This window comes from Canis lupus, chromosome 3 (assembly GCF_003254725.2).
Source record: "Canis lupus dingo isolate Sandy chromosome 3, ASM325472v2, whole genome shotgun sequence".
NCBI classification, from domain to species: domain Eukaryota; kingdom Metazoa; phylum Chordata; class Mammalia; order Carnivora; family Canidae; genus Canis; species Canis lupus.
The window spans coordinates 26,099,270-26,119,266 of record NC_064245.1 but is presented as its reverse complement, the minus strand read 5'-3'; the positions used below and the strand labels follow the sequence as shown (position 1 = coordinate 26,119,266).

Here is a 19,997-nt window from a genome sequence, read left to right as displayed (position 1 = left end):
TTCCATAGCGGCTGTTATCATTTGATGTTTCCACTAGCAATTTATGAGGTTCTAATTTCTCCACATCCTCACCTATTTCCATTGCTTTTTTTAAAAAAGGATTTTATTCATTTATTCACCAGAGACACAGGTAAAGGGAGGAGCTGGCTTCTTGAGGGAAGCCCGATGTGGGACTCGTTCTCAGGATCCTGGGATCATGCCCTGAGCTGAAGGCAGCCACTCAACCACTGAGCCCCCCACGTGTCTCTCTATTGCCGTTTTATTTAGAGTTCTTGTAGTAGAAATTGATTATGAGAACTTACAAACCCCTTTAATCCATTTGGATTTAATGAATATACTAAATAATTTTTTGTGATCAGAAAGAGAATTTTGCCGATACTATTTAAGCACGTTTGTAAGGAAATAGAAGTGTCAATGTTAGGAAAGAATCATCAACAGAAATGTGATATAAAACATTTTCTTAAGTTTTATAATATAGTACTATAAAATATATTTGCTTTTGGAAATAAATGTTCCTTAAAATGTCTCTGCCTCAAAGTAATTATTTTACCATTATTGGCTTTCTGTTCTGTTACCTTACAACAATATGTTGCTTGTTTTTTATGTTTAATTGTGTTTTGGAAAGGGTTACTGACAACTTTCCATACATCCTGAAGTTAGGTGTTTAAGTAATGAGCTACTCACTGTGAACTGGAAAGAAGGAGCAATATTTAGACAGAATTTTAGTCTTTACGTTTTATTCCTCTTTTTGATCTCTTCTAACAGAGCAGTTGTTTCCATTCATTGTAAAGGGGACAAGCATAGGAGAAAAGAGTCAATCAGTAAAGAGGGGGGATTAGCAGGGGTGATAAGTTAGACCCTCACCCTACTGTGACACCTAATAAATATTGATTAGCCAGTGGGGTAGAGCTATCAATGCAAGAGAATTTGAGGGCCAGAAAAAGTGGATAATAGTAATGCTGAAGTGGCCATGAGTAAAGCTAAGGAGGTACAGTCTTGTGTAGATAAGGTAGCTGCTCCCAGTGCTCAAATATTTAGATGGCAACTGCACTGCTGTCAGGCAGGACTGGCTTTTCCCAGTTCCCAAAGACATCATGATGCCCCTGATATGAGGGATGCTGATTCCAAAGAGAATTCTCAATAACATTGAGCATAATCCTGGAGCTTAGTGGGAGTTTTTCTTCAGTCACTTATAATACAAATTTTCAGTTTGGGTTTTGTTACAGTTCTCATTATATCTCATTAGCATATCTATCTAGCTTATTATATCTGTCTGTCTCTAGCTAGCTAGCTAGCTAGCTATCAAATATGTCTTCAAGTAACTAGGATGAGGTTCTGGCCCATTTAACCATTTCTTATGAAGCTAATGTAATTTTTACTCTTCTGTAAAAATAATTAAGGCTTATGATTTTATACTGTACTTCTCTGGACTCTAGGATTCCATTGGAATGTTTCCTTTTGTCCCATATGGAATAGTGGTGTCCTGGTTTTGATTATGAATATTACACATGAGTGTTTTACTCTCATATATATACTGAAAATCTGCCATCTGTTGGTACTGGACATATGAGTTTGGCTATCATCATATTGATTTATGTGACTTAATTTTATTATTTCCTTTGGCAGTGAAGAGACTATTTTTTCCCCCTTGGTGGAGTTAAACAGAATAACAAAAAAATTAAAAATAAAAATAAATAATAAATAGGCAGAAATTCTTAAACTTGAGTAGCTGGGGGGTGGGAACCCTGGGTGGCTCAGTGGTTTAGTGCCTGCCTTTGGCCCAGGGCGTGATCCTGGAGTCCTGGGATCGAGTCCCGCATCGGGCTCCCTGGGTGGAGCCTGCTTCCTCCCCTGCCTGTGTCTCTGCCTCTCTCTCTCTCTTTGTGTCTCTCATGAATAAATAAATAAAATCTTTAAAAAAAAATTTGAGCAGCTGGAAAACTTAATCAGATAGAACATATATTGGAAATATAGTAAAATAGAAATACCAGTGCTCTGAGAGTTCTTACGTTGAAAGGAAGCATTTTGAGTTGATTTGTCATAATCCATTCACTAACAGGATGCATAAAGCTTTGTGACACAAAGTAAAGTAGATGCTCCAGTAAGAGTAATAAACTAGGGAGAACCAATTAAATGAATGGAATGACTTGAAAATTTTGAGAAATGAAAATTATGTGAAGAAGAATAAAGCATGCAAAGCAAATCATCTTAGATGACTTTTTTTTTTTTCCACTTGACAATGACTTTTATTTGAATGACTATTTTGTCCCAGGTCCCATGCCGGGTGCTGAACTAATCTTTAACATTTTTGCCTAGATTATTGTGGAGCCTCCAACTGGCCTCCCTTCTTCTCCCCTGGCACTTCACCCCCCACCACTGTCTTTTCCCATTACAGCAGCCAGTGTGATCCTGTTAAAATGTCAGATCTTGACATGCCTCTGATCAAAGCTCTGAATCTCATTTGTGGTGAAAACCTGAGACTTTATATTGGTCTACAGGGCTCTATGTGCTTTAGAATCCTGTTCCCTCTTCTGCTTCCAATTTACTCCTCCAGTAAGCTGGCCATTCTGCTTTTCCTCAGGCAGCCCAGCCTGCTTCTACCACAGGGCTTTTGCACATGCTATTTCCTCTACCTGGAATACTCTTCCAACCAGCTAGCCACATGGCTCACAGCTTTAGGTCAGCACTTCAGTACCATCTTCTCAGGGAGACCTTCTCTCACACCCTAAGATTGTAACCCTTATCTCCCCCACTTTCTGTCCTACTCTCCCCACTCCCACCCCACTTTTTCCTTTAAGGTACTAATCACCAGGTAACATAGTATGTATTTTAAAATTTGATTTTATTGCCTCTTGCTCCCTACTGCAATATAAACTCCATGAGGGCACCGTTTTGTTTTGTTTGTTTCTGTGTTCTGTTTACTCCTGTGTCTGGAGCTTTGAACAGTTTCTGGGTGCATAAGAACATTCAGTAAGTACTGAATGGAGAGTGGGTTTGGAGTGGATTTGGAGTCATCTAAAGGAACATATAAAGAAAGTAATAAATATTATGTAAGCTCACCTCACAGAATAAATAATTGCCATTAGGAGCTGCTTATTTTCTTTTTGCCACTTAATATAGAAATGTTGGAAAATGCAGAAAGGCACAAAAGGAGTACTTAAAAATCATCTATAATTGCCCCAGCACATGTACATGTACAAATTATATTTAATCTCCTGGGATTGTTTTTTTTGCTGTTGTTGTTGTTAATTTATTAGTGGGTCTTGAATGTATTCCATTATGTTAACTATCTTTTTAAAAATAGGACTTTAAGTGGCTTGTATCATTCCATTGTGTAGAGGTAACTATTATTTGTTCACCACTTCCATACTATATGCATCTATATTTAGATTGTTTCAATTTTCTTATATGTTTTAATGAATGATCATCTGATTTTTTATATGTCTTTGTGGGAGTCTCTATTTTCCTTGGGTTAGACTATTATGATTGAAATGACTATGACAAAGGATATGAACGTTTTAGCCTGTTGTGATACTTATTACGATACTGTCTCCTAGAATGTCTCGCTCTGGTACACAGCGCCCATTTTGTCATATCTTTGCCAGTGCAGAGTATTATTGTTCTTAAAGCTCTTGACCAAATTTGACAAATGATTTTTACTTCTTGGTTAAGTAGATCCTTTCCCCTCTCTTTAATATTTATATATTATATTCTATGATATCCTTAACTTCTTGACTTAATGATTTTAGGCCCTTTTATTGGCTCTTTGCTATAAAGATGAGGAATTTAACACTTTTACAATACCTTTTACCTACTCTCCCTTTACCTCCTCTGTTTTTGTTACTTACATATTCTTGGCTTTTAAATTGGTTGAGTTTGTCTTAAAATAATATAATTAACTCTCTTTGTTTAACAGTTTTGAGCAGTGTGTAGTGAATCTCTGCTATGACAAATAAGTAAATTTAGACATTTTCATGTGTCTTTATTGTTCTCTTCTTTCCACTAACCCTGAGGCTTTTTTCCTTTCATTATTATTTTCTTCTCTATTTATAAACTTTTAAATACCTTCCGTTCCTAAATTGAATTAAGCCTCTTGATTCTGAAAATAAAAAAACCAATAAAGAACTCAGACAAAAAGCCATAGTTTTAGAATGTACCAAAGTATCAAAACTGGTGTTTGGTTCTACAAAGAACGAAGTGTAATCATATGCAATTGAATACTTGCTCCTTGAAGGAGAATCTTGCATACATGAACTTTTAATTTCTTTCTAGCTCCCGTTACTTCATCTGGCCTGTATTCTTGCATACGATGTTAACTTTTGTCTTTTTTTCTGTTTTGTTTGCTTGGAAAGTCTCCTTATAATTTTTCTCCTTTAGTAAATGTGATTGCTAGTAAACTGTTTCTGCCTTGAACTGGCACTTGGTTGGTTGAGGTTGCCTGGGTGTAAGCATTTCGGTTCAAAATACTTTCTCTTTAGTTCTTTACTGTGATCTAGCATCCCAGGTTACTGATGACAAGTATGTCATCTTGATTCCTGCTTTCTTTAGATAAACTGTGATTTCTCTTTGGAAGCCTTTATAATCCTTAGAGCTCTCATATTTTACCAGGGTGAATCAGGGTATGAAATGTTTTCATTTATCCTGTCTGGCATTTGTTTTATCCTTTCTATTTGAACTGTATCATGTTCAGTTAAGGGAAGATGTTTTTCCCCTTCTGGAACTCCCATAAGGTAGATATTAGAACCCTTGGATCTGTACTCAGTGTTGCTCAATCTTTCTTCTGTAATTCTAACCTCTTTGTGTGCATGTGTGTGTGTGTGTGTGTGTGTTTTAAGATTTATTTATTTATTCGAGAGAGAGAGAGAGTGCATGCATGAGCAGAGGGAGGGGCAGGTGGAGAGAAAGAGAGGCTTAAGCAGACTCCATGCTGAGTGCAGAGTTCGATCTCATAACCCTGAGATCAGGACCTGAGCTGAAACCAAGAGTCTGACCCTTAACCAACTGTGCCACGCAGGTGCCCCATTCTCTTTGTGTTTTTGTTGCTATTGTTGTTCAGTGTTCTTTATGTCTCCAACCATCTAGCTTAGTTTTCAGCCATGTCTGTTTTATCAGCACATTCACTGAGGTGTAATATTTCAGTAATCATTGTTTGTTTCCAAGAACTCTTCCTGTTATCTGGTTACTTCTTTTCTATAGCAGCCCCTTTTTGCCTTATGACTCTAATATCCTTCCATATCTCTCTGAAGATGATCATCTTTATTGCTTGAATTGGCCTTGTTTCTTTAGTATCTTTTCTATTTGTTCATTTGGCATGCCAATTTACCCCATGATGCTTAAAACAGTGAGCAATTTATTGTCCTCCCACAGTGTCTGTGGGTCAGAAATCCAAGCATGATTTAACTGGGTGCCTCTGACTTAAGGTCTCTCACAAGGCAACAATCAAGGTGTGAGCCAGGTCTGTGGTCTCAGCTGGAGACTCAAAAGAGGAAGGATCTGCTTCCAAGTTAACTCACATGATTGTTAGCTAGATTCACTTCCTTATCAGTTCCTTATCTGCTGGTGGCCTGAGGCTTCTCTCAGTGTCTGTCTATGTGGACCTCTCCACACAGCAGCTCACAACTTGGCATTGGCTTCTTCAGGACAAACGAGCAAGACAGCAAGAGAAGGCAAGCAAACTGGAAGCCAGAGTCTTCTCGTAAATTGATCTGGGAAGTGCCATTCTATCACTTTTGCCATATTCTATTCCTTGGAAGTGAGTCATCTAAGTTCAGCTCACACTTACGAGGAGTTACATAAGGACATGAATACCAGAAGGAAGGGATCAGTAAGGGCTATCTTAGATGCTGCCTACTACAGAAGTCTTTCTTTTTGGGTTGTTTTTTTCAAGACTCTAGTGATCTTTGTTTCTAAATGAAGGACCTTATGAGTTATTCCAGGTAGCTGGCCTGGGTTTATTCTGCATCTGTGTCACTTATATATAGGCTTCCTTTTCAGGTAATAGGGCATACTTATTGTATGTTCATGGGTAGAACGTGTGACTTGCTATTAGCCATTATTATATGACAAGCACACTGAGATAGTCACTCTCTTGATCAGATTACATTATTTGATAAAGGAAAAGGGACTTTGCAAATATAATTATGGTCCTAAATCAGATCCTTTTGAGTTAATTAAAAGGAAGATTTTCCCGGGTGGGCCTGAATCAATCCTTGGAAGCCCTCATGGAGGGACGGAGGTCCTCCTTGGGGGCAGAGATGCTCTCCTGATGACCTTGAGGAAGCAAGCTGCGTGAGTTCTATACCTGCAAGAAAATGAATTTCTCAATAATCTGAATAACTTGGAAGTGGATTCTTCCCCAGTCAAGCCTCCAGATGAGAATGCACTTTGCCTGACACCATTATGGTTAGCTTGTGAGACTCTGAGCTGAATACTCAGCTAAACAACCTGGATCTTTGCTTGCACAGATACTATGAGATAATAAATATGTGTTGTCTTGAACCAGGGAGTTCATGGTAATATGTTCACAATAGAAAAACAATACATGTTTTTCATTCCTATTCCCTTCTAGTGCTGATCCTTTTTTTGGTTCTCTTATGTCTACGGTGGATGTCTGGTGTAAATTCAAGCTCTGTTCTCTCTGAGTCGAACTTCCTCATTAGACCAGTTGATGGTCCCTTTTCTACAGAGAGCACATCTTGGGTTGTGACTTGAGGGCATGTCACTGCCAATTGTCCCTTTTATTTCTTTACTTTGGGAATTGGGAAGAGGAGAGGCCTAACTTGCATATGTTGTAAAAGCACTTGTTTAATGAATGACCCTAATGATTGCCCCCTTACCTACTCTATTTCTTTGAATTTGTTGACTCCAGGCTTGGAGTTCTGGCCACCTTGGTGGGACCTGTGCTTATGCAAGGTGTCTCCTTGTGTGGCTTCCCCTACTCTGAATTTCCCACCACTCTGATTCTACTTGATTTTTCTCTTCATGGAATTTCTTACAACTTCTGGTCTGTTGATGGCATACTTTCCTGTTTTATAATGCTGTTATGGTTTCATTCTTTAAACAGAAAATAATTTTCCTAGCACTTCAGTGGGGCCTTGGAAGTGAAGGGAGACAGATGTTGGTAGAGTCTGCATGAACTCAGCTGTACAATATGGACTGGACTTTTTATAAGAGAAAACAATGCCATCTTGCTATCTAACACTGGTTTAATATATTTGCAATAAATTTGTTATAGTTCTAATAAAATCGATGAGAAAGGGCAGAATTTTTATTATAATAACTACATTCTCATGTTCTATTATTTCCTCCTTTTAAAGTTTCTAAAAGCACATTCTATGAAGACTCTGCCCTTTTATCCCTCTCTTCCCACTTACACTTATACAGCCTTTCTTTCTACTTTATTAGGGTGATTTCTTGAAGAAGAGACTTTAAAATATTGCTGACACTATGTTTTTTTCTAACACTAATAGCACACATGATGTAAGTGCTGAGGATGTTGAGATAATTGAACTAAAATTGTGATTTTAGAAATATTTTAAGACTCTTAAGTTCTAAGTAACAGAAACCTATTTCAAACTAGTTTAGGTTACAGAGACTTTATTTGAGAGAAATTGTAGTATCTCACTGAACCCAAGAATAAAAAATATATTCAGGTATCATGAGGATGTGGAACCAGAAACTAGAAAGTTGACAAGAACCCAAATAGGCATTACCTTTCTATCTCTCTTATCTCTATTTTCTTAAACATCTGCCTATTTTCTTTCTTAGCAGACTCACTTTATTTGGCATGGATATGGCCAAATATGGTTGCCCAACAATGGTATCCAGGGGTTCCAAGCTTATATCATATTAGTTCAAGCAAATAGACAAGAGACAGAGTGCCAGATTCCAAAAAGGACTAATTGGTTTAGCTTGGGCCAGTTATCTCTTTTTAGACTAGTGTAATGTAGCGATAAGGACAGATTTTGTGGTATAAACATGGCTGCTATGGCCCAAGTTCTCAAAGAAGAGGTAAGAGGTAAGTGAGTACAAGATTGAGCAGATGTCTCAAGACATGTCTGATGCAAAGTTCTCATTCAGATTCAGTGTAATATTTCATATTAGAGACACAGTTTAGCTTGTGATTAAGAATAGGAGCTTAGGGTCAAACATAAGTTGATTTGATTCCAGCCTTGCCAACTACTAGCTGTGTGACCTCTGTGAGGATTAAAATCTTTCTGTGTCCAATGGGGATGATAAAGTCTGTGTCTTGGAGTTGCTGTGAGGATTAAATGAGAATATATATATGGTACATCTGAAGCACTTAATAATAATTATTAGTTACTACTATTATCAGGCAATTTGAGAAAGATTATGTGAATGGAAGAACAAACATTTTACTGTCTCAAATGGTGCAAAAAGATCTAGAGGCAAAATTCCTGATGCTACAGAATTGCATAGCCAATAACAATCTAAGAGAGAGTTTTGCCCTTACCACACTTGACCAAAAGAATGGATACAGGTGAGGCTGATGGTGGTAGGGCCCAAGAATCTACACTTATTTTTAGAATGAAATTTTTGCTGCTTTTGATTTTTGAAAGAAATGTCAATGGTCTCACAATACTAAAGAGAGCCAGGCAGGGCTGATGGTCACCGGAATAGGCTTCATAGTTCTTTTGAGCTAGTGCCTATTCTGGTGGTCACATTCTACTTGGCAGGTCTGCTCTGATTGGCTAGTGACTTACCAGTGAAACATTTTTGGATATCATCCCTGGAAACCAAGTGTGTATCATCAGTTCAAAGACTTCAGTTTTTGTTAAAGGAGATGCATCTATTTCTTTATAAAACAATCGATTTCCTTTGCATTTTTCTAGCTTATATGGTAAAATTGTGGGTGGCACCCATTCATTAAATGAACTCTTAGTAAAAGATATGTAAGGTGGTAATGTTCCAAATTCTATATAGTTAAATGAACTCTTAGTTTAGTTAGTGAAATGTAAAATGATGATTCAAATTCTATATAGTTAAATGACATGAAATGTCAGCCAGAGGTTAATATTTACATAAAGTAGAGCTAGCCAACAAGCTACATTTATGGTTTCTTTTTAAAGCATAGTGTATGCTGTTCTATATGAAATTGCAGTAGAACAGTATCTCATTGACTAACTGTGTCATTTTCTCTTAAGTTATGCAGACATTTTGATTGAGAGGGAAGTGTTAATGCAGAAGTACATTCATCTAGTTCAGATCGTAGAGACAGAAAAAATTGCAGCTAACCAGCTCCGGCATCAACTTGAAGATCAAGATACAGAAATTGAAAGACTTAAATCAGAGGTACTTCCCAGTTGATAGATTCTTCCCCGTTGTTTCACATTTATTGTCATCTCCTCGTAATTACATAAGGCCTACCAGGGTAAAATTTCAATCCCAAACTTAGCTCCTTTGCTGTCAACATGTACATAGACTACATATCTGTGCTAGAAAGGTATCTCGTCTATGTTAGGATTGAGTAAATATGCTACAACAAAATACCAGAGTAATATGCTGCTTTTTAATTATTTTGTGCTCCTGATGTCCTTCATTTGATCAGATAATCAAGAGTCGACTGTAATATTTAGCCATTTGTAGACTATTGTAGTAATGGTAACTGTGAATCTGTCATAAACTGTCATAAATTCTCAAATGGCAACTAAGGAAGGACCAGAAATGAAATCTAGAGGACATTCCTGCTTCTACATGTAAGGAGTCCAACTTTCTCCCCTCTAGTATTTTGAAAAACACGTTTGAGTTGAAGCATAAGACATTTTCTAGGGTATACTTTTTCCTAAATTTAGCACTTCTGCCTCCCTCCACCTCTACCCCTACCCTCTGAAGGTAAACTTCCGAGGCCCAGCATGCCCAGATTGTGAGATTGTACCAAGTGAGAATAGAAGATGGTCATGGTGTCGGCAGCCATGGAGGTGGGCCTGGGTCCTCCCACGCACACAAGTGCCTCTGTCTGTATATAGAAACCTGAGTGTATCTTTCCTTGCTGTCCTATTATTCCTTGTGGGAAGCGATCAATAACTGAAGAACTGAAGAGGAATGTAGAAAACAAGATTTTCCCCCTTCCTGACTAGAATGCATTAGCATTTTCTTAGCTTCAAAAGAGAAGAATAGAACAGAATGAAACCTACTACTAATTGTAATCCACTTACAGAACAATTCAGTCTTCGGTCTTAGTAACTTTCTTGTCACTTTTATAGCCATTGGATAATGTTTTCCTCTTTGTTTCCTTACACTTTCCTCTAAGACATACTCTGAATCCTGTGAAGGGTTTTCACCTCCTGCTGCCTGTGTACATCACCTCCAGTTCACAGAACATGAGTATAAGCTGATTCCACCTGGGATCTAATTGCTTCTCTGGTGATAAGTTGCAGACCATGTTCACCATATCATTAGTGTTGTTAACTTCCCGGTTCAACCCTGAAATCTGATATAGTGAAAACAACAACAGAAAACTTAACAAACCTGCATTTTAAAAGACTATATCAGGCACTGTAATTTAAAACAAAATTATTGTGTTCTTTCTTAACACAGTAAGCTAGAGCAGATGCTTGTCTGCTAAGTGAAAGAGGTTGGCATTTACTCCACAAGAGAAACTCAGCACCAAGCAGTGTTCCCCAATATTTATTTGTGCATGTTTATATGTCTTCACTATATTCTATTTTAGTCTGAATATAGATTGCAGCCCCAAACTGTCAGTAGCAGGTATGTCTTGTGTGGCCGCTTGGCAGGAACCATAATTTATTATTATGTATTTTCCCATGTCTTTGCCAGAAAATGGCAGAAATGTGTGTTTGGTATTGGTGACAAAAATGTAAAGACAAGTCAGAGGAATCAATTATGACTCTTAGCTTCTTAAGTGTCTGCTTGTTAGTAAATCTGAATAGGTATTTACCTTTATAAGAACCTGCAATTGAGCAGTAGTCTAGTGAATTTTGTTACCAAGTATATTGGCGTGGCCATCTGATCCTGAATTGCCCCTCACAGGCCACATAACTAGGCTGGAGATACAAAGAGATCCCAGGTTGTTTCTATCCTTTTTATCTTTTCACCTTTTCTTGGTTGGCTTAGATCAATCCCAAGGCTCTGAAGTTTCTTTGCAGTTACCATTCTCCCAAAGAATTCTGTGAATCTGCTGTTCTCTGTGTCCCTGGAAGGCTGTAGGCTGATTATAGGAAGCAAGAGCTTTGGCTTGAGTGTCATTGCATTTGAAGACTGTGCATTACAGTAGGCAGCTGCCATCAGGCAAAATGGCATCATGCTACTCAGCTCCTAGAAAGGCCTTGACCTAGTTATCACTAGGCTGAGTTTTGGGCTAACATTTCTCCTAACCCAATCCTATTTCACACTTTTCACAGTCACTTCTTGTAAGCACTTTTGTTAGCAACACTAAACAGGCTTGGGGTGAAGTTATGCTTCCCCTGTCTTAGCACCAGAGGAAGAAAGGATGGGTAAAAAGTTTCCTGAGGATCTCATAAGCTTCCTTGTAGACATAACTTCTATGAGTTATGGCTATAAACCGGTATTTCCCAAATCATGAAATGGACCGATTCTGTATTATAGATTATCGCTCTTAATAAAACCAAGGAACGAATGCGGCCTTACCAAAGCAATCAAGAAGATGAGGATCCAGACATCAAGAAGATTAAAAAGGTAGGTTGTTGGGGGTTTCTGGCTTTGGGGAAGCATGGTGATCAGTTGTCTGTCCTGTAGTGGTGTCTTGCCACCCTGTCCCTGAGCTGAGAACGATCTTGGTGTATCTGTTCTAATGGCTCTCAGACTTGCCCTTTGGAGTGATCCAGGTATGGCTACTTTGGAAAGGTTTTAGCTTGAGGTTTTTTTCCAGTTCTGAGAATTCTCTTTTGGACTCTGTGGGAGGGATGCCAAAAACCAGACGCTAAGACAGCAGTGTTCTCAAGTTGGGTTAAGTAAGTGCTGTTGAACCTCCTGATTTTGTGCTGCTTTCATATTTTAGAGGAGTGTTTTTTAAATGACATTTAAAAAATATTTCTTTTAGCTTTAGATTTAAGTGCTTATTTAGAAAGAATTTTTTTGAACATATGAAAAGATTGACTAAATACATCTGCTCTGATTTGTTTTGTTATCGTTGTTTCTTTCTTGTTTAACATCTACATAATCAGCAGATCTTTCTACCTTATTATCATACATTACTGCACAACTTTTGCAATTAGCCAGACACTGGTACTAACTCTATTCTACTGTGTTTGATTTATGTCATCTATGTTTTGAGTTCTATAATCTTAATTCTCTTATAAATTACCTACTCAGCTTTGTTAACATTATGTGAAAAGCGTCACAGTTAAAGAAGTTTCTTTGGATACACATCTTCAGATCTTATTTCATCTTAATTTTTTTATTCTTGTGTTCCATGCTAAATAATTATTCCCCGTAAGTTGTAACAAAACTTTAAATATTGCTTGGAGTTTGAAATACAGATGCTTCTTGGAACTAAATTGCAATATTTTCAGTTTTTAAGGAATACAAAATGAAAGGAACACCATTTCTTTCTTAGAATTTAAAATTTTTTATATTGAATTAGGTTGATGTTGTGATACAAGATTAATATTATTGCCTTTATTTTAATAGTCTGAAGTTGACTGTAAACAAAGATATCAGTAAAGTACAATTTTCAGTTCTTTTTTTAATAGAAACTTGTAAGTAAGTAAATAAGTACACCAGCTTTTGCTCAGCAGGCAATACCTAAGTAAATGGAAAGATTTTATTTAATACAAAATTTGATTAAGTTGAATTTTGTAAGTACTTTTATTAAATGGAAGAGTAAAGATAAATGTTTTTTATACTTTCTACCTTCTTATTTCTCAATAGAGGCAATTTAAAAAAATCCTGTTTTTGAACTTAAGTAGGTTTTAAAAATAATTCTATTGTTCTTCATGCCCCAATCAACCTAATGTCTGTGTGGAAAGGGGTGTTTCAAATGAATTAGTTTCTCTAGTCTCATCTTGGCAAATACCAACATAATTTTTTATTTTCAAGGAACCAAAAATTGAAATTTATTATATTACACAGAAAGTTTCCATTAGACCTCTCCAAATAATGTGCATGTAACTTCCCCCACCTAAATCTATTAGGATGTGATTGATTTTTATTATTTGAAGCATGGCAACTGTATGAATGCCTGCATGAAAATTGACAGTATGATGGCAACATTGGTAGGTAAATCAAATAATTTTAAAATTGCAAAAGAAGAATAGTTGTTTATATGCATGATAATTTAGACCATGTGGGTAAAATAGCAGGGAAAAAATAAAAAGTATAAGAATGTGTTGAACAAATAACAATGATACTAAAAGGACATTTTGGGAGTGATTTAATGTTTTCAATTATATGTAGATTTGCAACCTGCTTTGTTGCTAAGTCTGCCAACTTAGATATCATAGACCCTAATAAGCTATCATGTAGTTGTTTTTTTTTTTTTTTTTTATATTAAGAAAGGACTTCAGATTGTTTTGGTCCATTATTTTATAGGTGAGAAAATGGAGGACCAGAGTTCAGAGTTAACCCTGCAGGTTAGTGCAGAGTCTTGGGTTAAGGATTATGACATCTACTTGTCTGGTTACCACCCAGCATTTACCTGGACACTTGATAGATGTTAAGTAAATATTCATTGGCTAAAATTCATAAGTCGGTGCACTTTCTCACGTTTGTCTGTTATTTTTCAAATCAAAATCAGATCAGTTTTGGAGGCTATCGTGTTTTTTACAGATTTGATTTTTAATTATATTTCACATTTCTTTTAACAAAATAATCTCCATTGCAAATCTTTAACATGTGTTTTCTCCATGTGGCTGGGAGAGAACCCTTGCAGTAACAAAAAGCCGGTAAAAGAATGCCAAGTCTGATTGCATCTTTCCTGTGTGATTTAACCATGAAATTTAGTTTACTTATCTATAAATGGAAGGGGTGAGAAAAGCTGATGTCTAACACTTACTTTCTAAACTTACTAAAAACCCTCAATAACAACAAATCAAATAGCCTGATTTAAAAATGGGCAAAAGATTTGAATAGACATTTCTCCAAAGATGAAATCATACACATGATCTTTGAAGAAGTCATATACACTGAAAAGCTGCTCAGTTTCACTAGGCATCAGAGAAATACAAATCAAAACAACAGTGCCTATTAAAAAATCTCACACCCATTAGGATGACTACCATCAAAAAAACAACATAAGTGTTGATGAGGATGTTGGGAAATTGGAACCTTTGTGTACTCTTGGTGGGATCGTGAAGTGGTTCAACGTCTATGGAAAGCAGTATAGTCATTCCTCAAAAAATTAAAAATAGAACTACCCCCATGGTGCAGCATTCCCACTTCTGGGTATATATCCAAAATAACTGAAAGCAGGATCTTGAAGTGATATTTACACTCCCACGATCACTGAAGCATTATTCACAATAGCCAAGAGGTAGATGCAACTCAAATGTCTATCAGGAGATGAATGGAAAAACAAAATGTATGTACAATGGAATATTATTCAGCCTTAAACAGAGAGGAAATCCTGGCTCATGGTACAACATGGATGAACCTTGAGGACATTATACTAAGTGAAATAAACCAGTCACAATAAGATAGATACTGTGTGATTCCACTTATAGGAGCTACCTAAAGTGGTTAAATTCACTGAAACAAAGAATGGTGAGTACCACGGACTGAGGGAAGGGAGTAGTAGGAACTGTTGTTCAATAGGTATAGAGTGTCAGTTTTGCAGGATGAAGAAGTTCTGGAGATCTGTTGTACAACAATGTGAAATACTTTATCTGAACTATACACCTTAAAATGGTTAGGATGGTAAATTTTAAGTTCTGTGCTTTTTTTTAACCACAATTTAAAAAACTTTAATATCTGCTTTTATATTATTAAAGAATAAACCTTCCATTTATTCCTTTATTGAAATGTTAATAACTGAATATGTACTATTATCCTATTCTGGTGTCCATATGGGCAGTCCTAAAGGGCTTAAGATATAGAAGAAACTTGTGAAGCTGAGAAAAATATTATTTTTAAATCCTCTTTTTTCTGCCATCTGGAAAAGCCTGCCACTATTTACTCTAGCGCTGGGACCATTATTAATGCACTAATGATAAAACAGGGTTTATGTGGCATAGGATGGAAACCTTTACTGACAGGCTGACCCCACAGCTCCCTGAGATCTTTCTGTTGTTGTTGTCCTTTAGGTTCAGAGCTTCATGAGAGGATGGTTGTGTAGAAGGAAATGGAAGACTATTGTGCAGGATTACATTTGTTCTCCTCATGCTGAAAGTATGAGGAAGAGAAACCAGATTGTGTTCACCATGGTTGAAGCCGAGTCAGAGTATGTTCACCAGCTCTACATCCTGGTCAACGGCTTCCTCCGGCCCCTGCGGATGGCGGCCAGCTCCAAGAAGCCTCCCATCAGCCATGATGATGTCAGCAGCATTTTCCTCAACAGGTTTGTATTGGCATAAATCAAAGAGTCATGTGAAAGACGCATTTTTATTTCTTAAAAGAATTTTTACTCTTTAAAAAAAATTATTTACTCATGAGAGACACACAGAGAGAGGCAGAGGCACAGGCAGAGGGAGAAACAGGCTCCCTTTGGGGGAATTTTTACTATTAATAGGTACCATAAAGTCACCTTTACAGGTGTGTGATATTGAAAATGAGAAAGCTGTCATTTGTGTCTCATTATTTGTCCAAATTTACATGTCTTTATCTTGAATCATGGCATCTAGTTCTCTGGTTTGTCTCTATTGGACATGTGTTTTCTTGTCAATCTGTGGGCGTGTGTGTTGGGAAAGATAATCTCCTTCATAAACTGAGGGAAATGGAATGAGTAATGGGTCGTCATATGTAATTTATACAGACGTACTTTAGAAAGAACAATAACAGAGGGCCTGAGAATCTGTAGCAAATTTATTTGCTACTTATAGTGTCCTTCCTGCTGAGGATTCATCAGTGAGCAAAGCAGAAATCCCTGCCTTCATGGAACTTAAATTTTGATGTGGGAAGGGAAATAAGGAATGGTGAATAAGAGAAATATGTAGTATATTATGTGGTGATGAGTGTTGTGGAAAAAATCAAGAAGGGGAGAGGACTTTGGGGTGCCTGGGTGTTGTACTTAAAATTTATTTATTTGTTTTTGAATATATAATACATTTACATCATCCAAAATTCAAAACAACATGAAGACATCAAATAACTTACTCTTGTCTCTGCCTAGCCCCATTTCCCCCACTTTCCATTTTTAACCATTTTCGTTAGTTTCTTACATATCTTTCTAGTGTCTCTTGATGTAGAGCAATCAAATTTGGATGTGGAATGCTATTTTCTTTCTTCTTACACAAAAGGCAATGAACTTCAATATGTACTTGCCTTTTTTCACTTAACAGTATATTCTAGACATCTTCCCATATTGACATCTAAAGAGCATTCTATTTTTTTAAAAATCACTATGGGGCAGCCCGGGTGGCTCAGCGGTTTGGCACCACCTTCAGCCCAGGGCCTGATCCTGGGGTCCCAGGATTGAGTCCCACATGGGGCTCCCTGCATGGAGCCTGCTTCTCCCTCTGCCTGTGTCTCTGCCTCTCTCTCTCTCATGAATAAATAAATCTTAAAAAAGATAAAAATAATAAAAATAAAATTACTACGTTTTTTTACATTATGTGAATATGCCATAGTTTTTCTATAACCAGCTTTTAGAAAGTCCTCAAAGATAAGTTAACTTTTGAGTAAAGACTTGGAATTGATGAAGCAGCAAGCCATTTGGCTATCTGGGAGAACAGTGAGGCAAGCAGAGGAGACAGTCTATGCAAAGGGCCTGAGGCTGGGGCAGATCTGGTTTGCTTGTTTTGAGGAACTGACTAAGGATGAAAAGAGGTAACAATAGGACATTGTAAAGATGTTTGCTTTTACTGTAAATAAGATGGGCAGATACTGGTAACATTTTGAGGAGAGAAGTAGTATCATATAACTCATATTTTAAAATCTCACTCTGGTTTCTCTGTTGAGAATAGTGCAGGGAAATCAGTTTGGTGGCGATCTCAATAAACCAGATGAGAGGTGATTGTAGCAGGGAGGCCTGTTAGGTGGCTATTACAATAATATAAGCAAAAGATGGTTGTCATTGGAGGCAGTGATATATGGTTGGATTCCTGGTACATTTTAAAATAGAACCAATGAGATTTTCTGATGAGTTTGATGTGGGGTTTTGAAGGAAAGTCCAAGGTTTTGGGGCTGAACAGCTAGAAGGATAGAGTAACTTCTCACTAAATGGGAAACATTGAGGTATAGAGAGGTTTGGGGGAAAGACAAAGAGTTTTTGTCTCAGACCTCTCAAGCATGAGGGCTATTATCCATCCAAATGGAGAAATCAAGTGAACAGGGACTATATATCAGGGAAGGAGTTTGGGCTGGAGATATAAATTTGAAGCTCCAATAGCATATGGATAGTATTTAAAGCAGTTGGTCTGAATGAGATTACCAAGGGAGTAAGCACAGATGTGAATGAGAGAAGAGGAACGACACTGAGCCCCAGGAGATTCCAACATTTGGAGATGAAGAAGATGAGGAGGAACTAGCAGAAAAGAATGAAGAAGATCCATTAGGGTCGTAGGATGAAAACCAGCAGAATGGTTTGTCCTGGAAACCAAGGCAAGAACAAATGAACTCCGTCCAAAAGGTCAAATAAAATGGTAACTGAGAACCGACCATGGGTTTAACACAGAGCTTATAGGTAACTTTAATGAGGGCCATTAGGAGAGCCATTGGAGGGTACTTAGGAGAGAATGGGAGGGAAGGGTAATCATTGGAGAGAGTTGGTATCGAAAACTCAAAGAGTGTTGCTATAGAGAGGAGCCAATAAACAAGACGGTACCTGGAGGTATAAAAAAATGTGTGTGTGTTTTGACTTAGGATAAAAATTACATTGATAACAAGGGGGAAATGACGTAGGGTAGAGGAGGATGTTGCTGGAGCAATAAACTTGCATAGACAAAAGTGGGTAGAACAGGGCGTACAAGTCAAGAGGGTGCATAGGGAGGGAGGGAATAGTACCTTGATACATATGTCATTAGGAAGCAAGGACATGTGACAGTGCTGATAGAAGGAACGTATTGGGGTTAGATAAGAGGGGAAAGTGTATAATATTGTAGAATAATTGCTACACAGCTGGAAGAGCCTATATTACTCTATTAGGGTGGTGGTCATGACTGTCAGTGAGACTAGTCAGGATGGTTGTGTGTTTTTCTTCAGCCACTTTCAGCTCTGCACTGGTGCAGAGTGGGTGAGTGAGTGGCTTTTTTGGTGTTGTGTGAGGCTAATATGATGACATGAGAAATGAATAGGGGAGTTGAAGGTTATGCAAGGAAGAGATTATAACAGTGAGCCATAGAATCTAAACTGTGCAGAGAGGGAAATGATGGTGCAAGGGGTTTTGGTCAGTGATAAGATGACAGGATCATGCATGAAGTCAGAGTTCTAAAGGCAGTGAATTGAAAGATCAGAGAACAGTTTGCTTGAAACTGAGATAGGGAGGGGATGTAGTTACTGACAATGACAAGGTCTAAAGTACCATCAAAGGAGTGTTGGTTGAAGTTATTGGAGGGAAAGATGCCAAGAGGAGAGGAGTTCAAAGGCCCTAGAGGCCAGGAGTGTTGTTTTTTGTGCCTATTAGAGTCACCCAGAATTATGACAGGAGTAGTATTGGAGAAAGGACTGCCAGCAAGCTGGGAACTTGGAGCTCAGAGCTCAAGGCATTAAAAGAAAGGCTGGGGAGAGTTCTACTCCAAGATAGTGTTGTAGGAAGACCCTAACTCACCTTCTCCAGGGAACACACCAATGACACCTATTAATAGAACAATTCCTCTTAAAGAAGGACTGAGGGCTTGATTGAATAATTTCTACATAACCAGAGCTGGAGAGAAAGGGCAAGAGAACAGCAAGAGGGAGAGAGACATGGTAACAAAGGGAATTGACCCTTGATGCTGCAAAGAGCAGTGGGACTGTATTGTACCGAGGGACCGGGAACAGATTCCTCTGGTCTTGGGCAGCGAATAAAAGCTACAGTTTGAAAGAGCAGCTGGCATATAAAAAAGAGACAATGCTAGAGCTTTGCCAAGTGGTAGATAAGCCACATGGGTGCTCTCCAAGTCAGAGGGTTTATGTTCCCACCCCACTTTTTTATTTGTTTTTATAAAAACCTGGAAAAAGTAACATATTTGTTTTATTAATGTGTTCTTACATCTACATGCTTGGCTGTATGCTCCCTTAAGGAAGTAACTTAAGTGTCCACCAGTAAACCAATAGATAAGGAAAAAGTGCATACACATGAGACGCACACACACTGGAATATTACACAGCCATAAAAAGGGATGAGGTTTTGTTTTGTTTTAGGTTTGTTTGGTTTTTTTTTTGCCTTTTGAGACAACATGGATAGACCTGGAGGGTGTTATACTAAGTGAAATAAGTCAGACTGAGACAAATACCATATGATTCCCCTCAAAAGTGGGATCTAAAATTAAATAAATAAACAAAAAGCAGAATCAAACCTATAAATACAGAGAACAAACTGATGGTTGCCAGAGGAGAGGTGGGTGAAGGGTTGGACAGAATGGGTAAGTGGAAGAGGGAGATACAGGCTTCTAGTTATGAGATGAGTAAATCATGTGAATAAAAAGCAGAGCATAAGGAATACAGTCAATTGTATTATAATAGTGATTTAACGGGACAGATGGTAGTTACACTGTGGTGAGCGTAGTATAATGTATAAACTTGTCCAATCATGAATTATACACATGGAAGTAATGTAATATTGTGTATCAACCATAGTCAAAAAAATTTGTTTTAAAGAAAAAGAACAAAAATTATTGCAATATATTTTAATTTGTTTTTTTAAGGAATTAAGGCTTTTTTGCATTTATCTTATTTTACTTTATTTTCTTTTATTATTGAAGTAT

General features: G+C 37.5%; 1 protein-coding gene across 3 annotated transcripts in view; it reads left to right on the top strand.

Annotated features, from left to right (window-relative positions):
- RASGRF2 (Ras protein specific guanine nucleotide releasing factor 2) overlaps nucleotides 1–19,997 on the top strand; it is a 237,898-nt gene that overhangs the window by 73,926 nt on the left and 143,975 nt on the right. For all 3 annotated transcript variants that reach the window (XM_049108314.1, XM_025437016.3, XM_025437017.3), the window contains exons 3-5: nucleotides 9,165–9,312; nucleotides 11,587–11,676; nucleotides 15,240–15,493. In XM_049108314.1, the coding sequence (XP_048964271.1) occupies nucleotides 9,165–9,312; nucleotides 11,587–11,676; nucleotides 15,240–15,493 (492 nt within the window). The remainder of the gene's footprint in view (nucleotides 1–9,164; nucleotides 9,313–11,586; nucleotides 11,677–15,239; nucleotides 15,494–19,997) is intronic.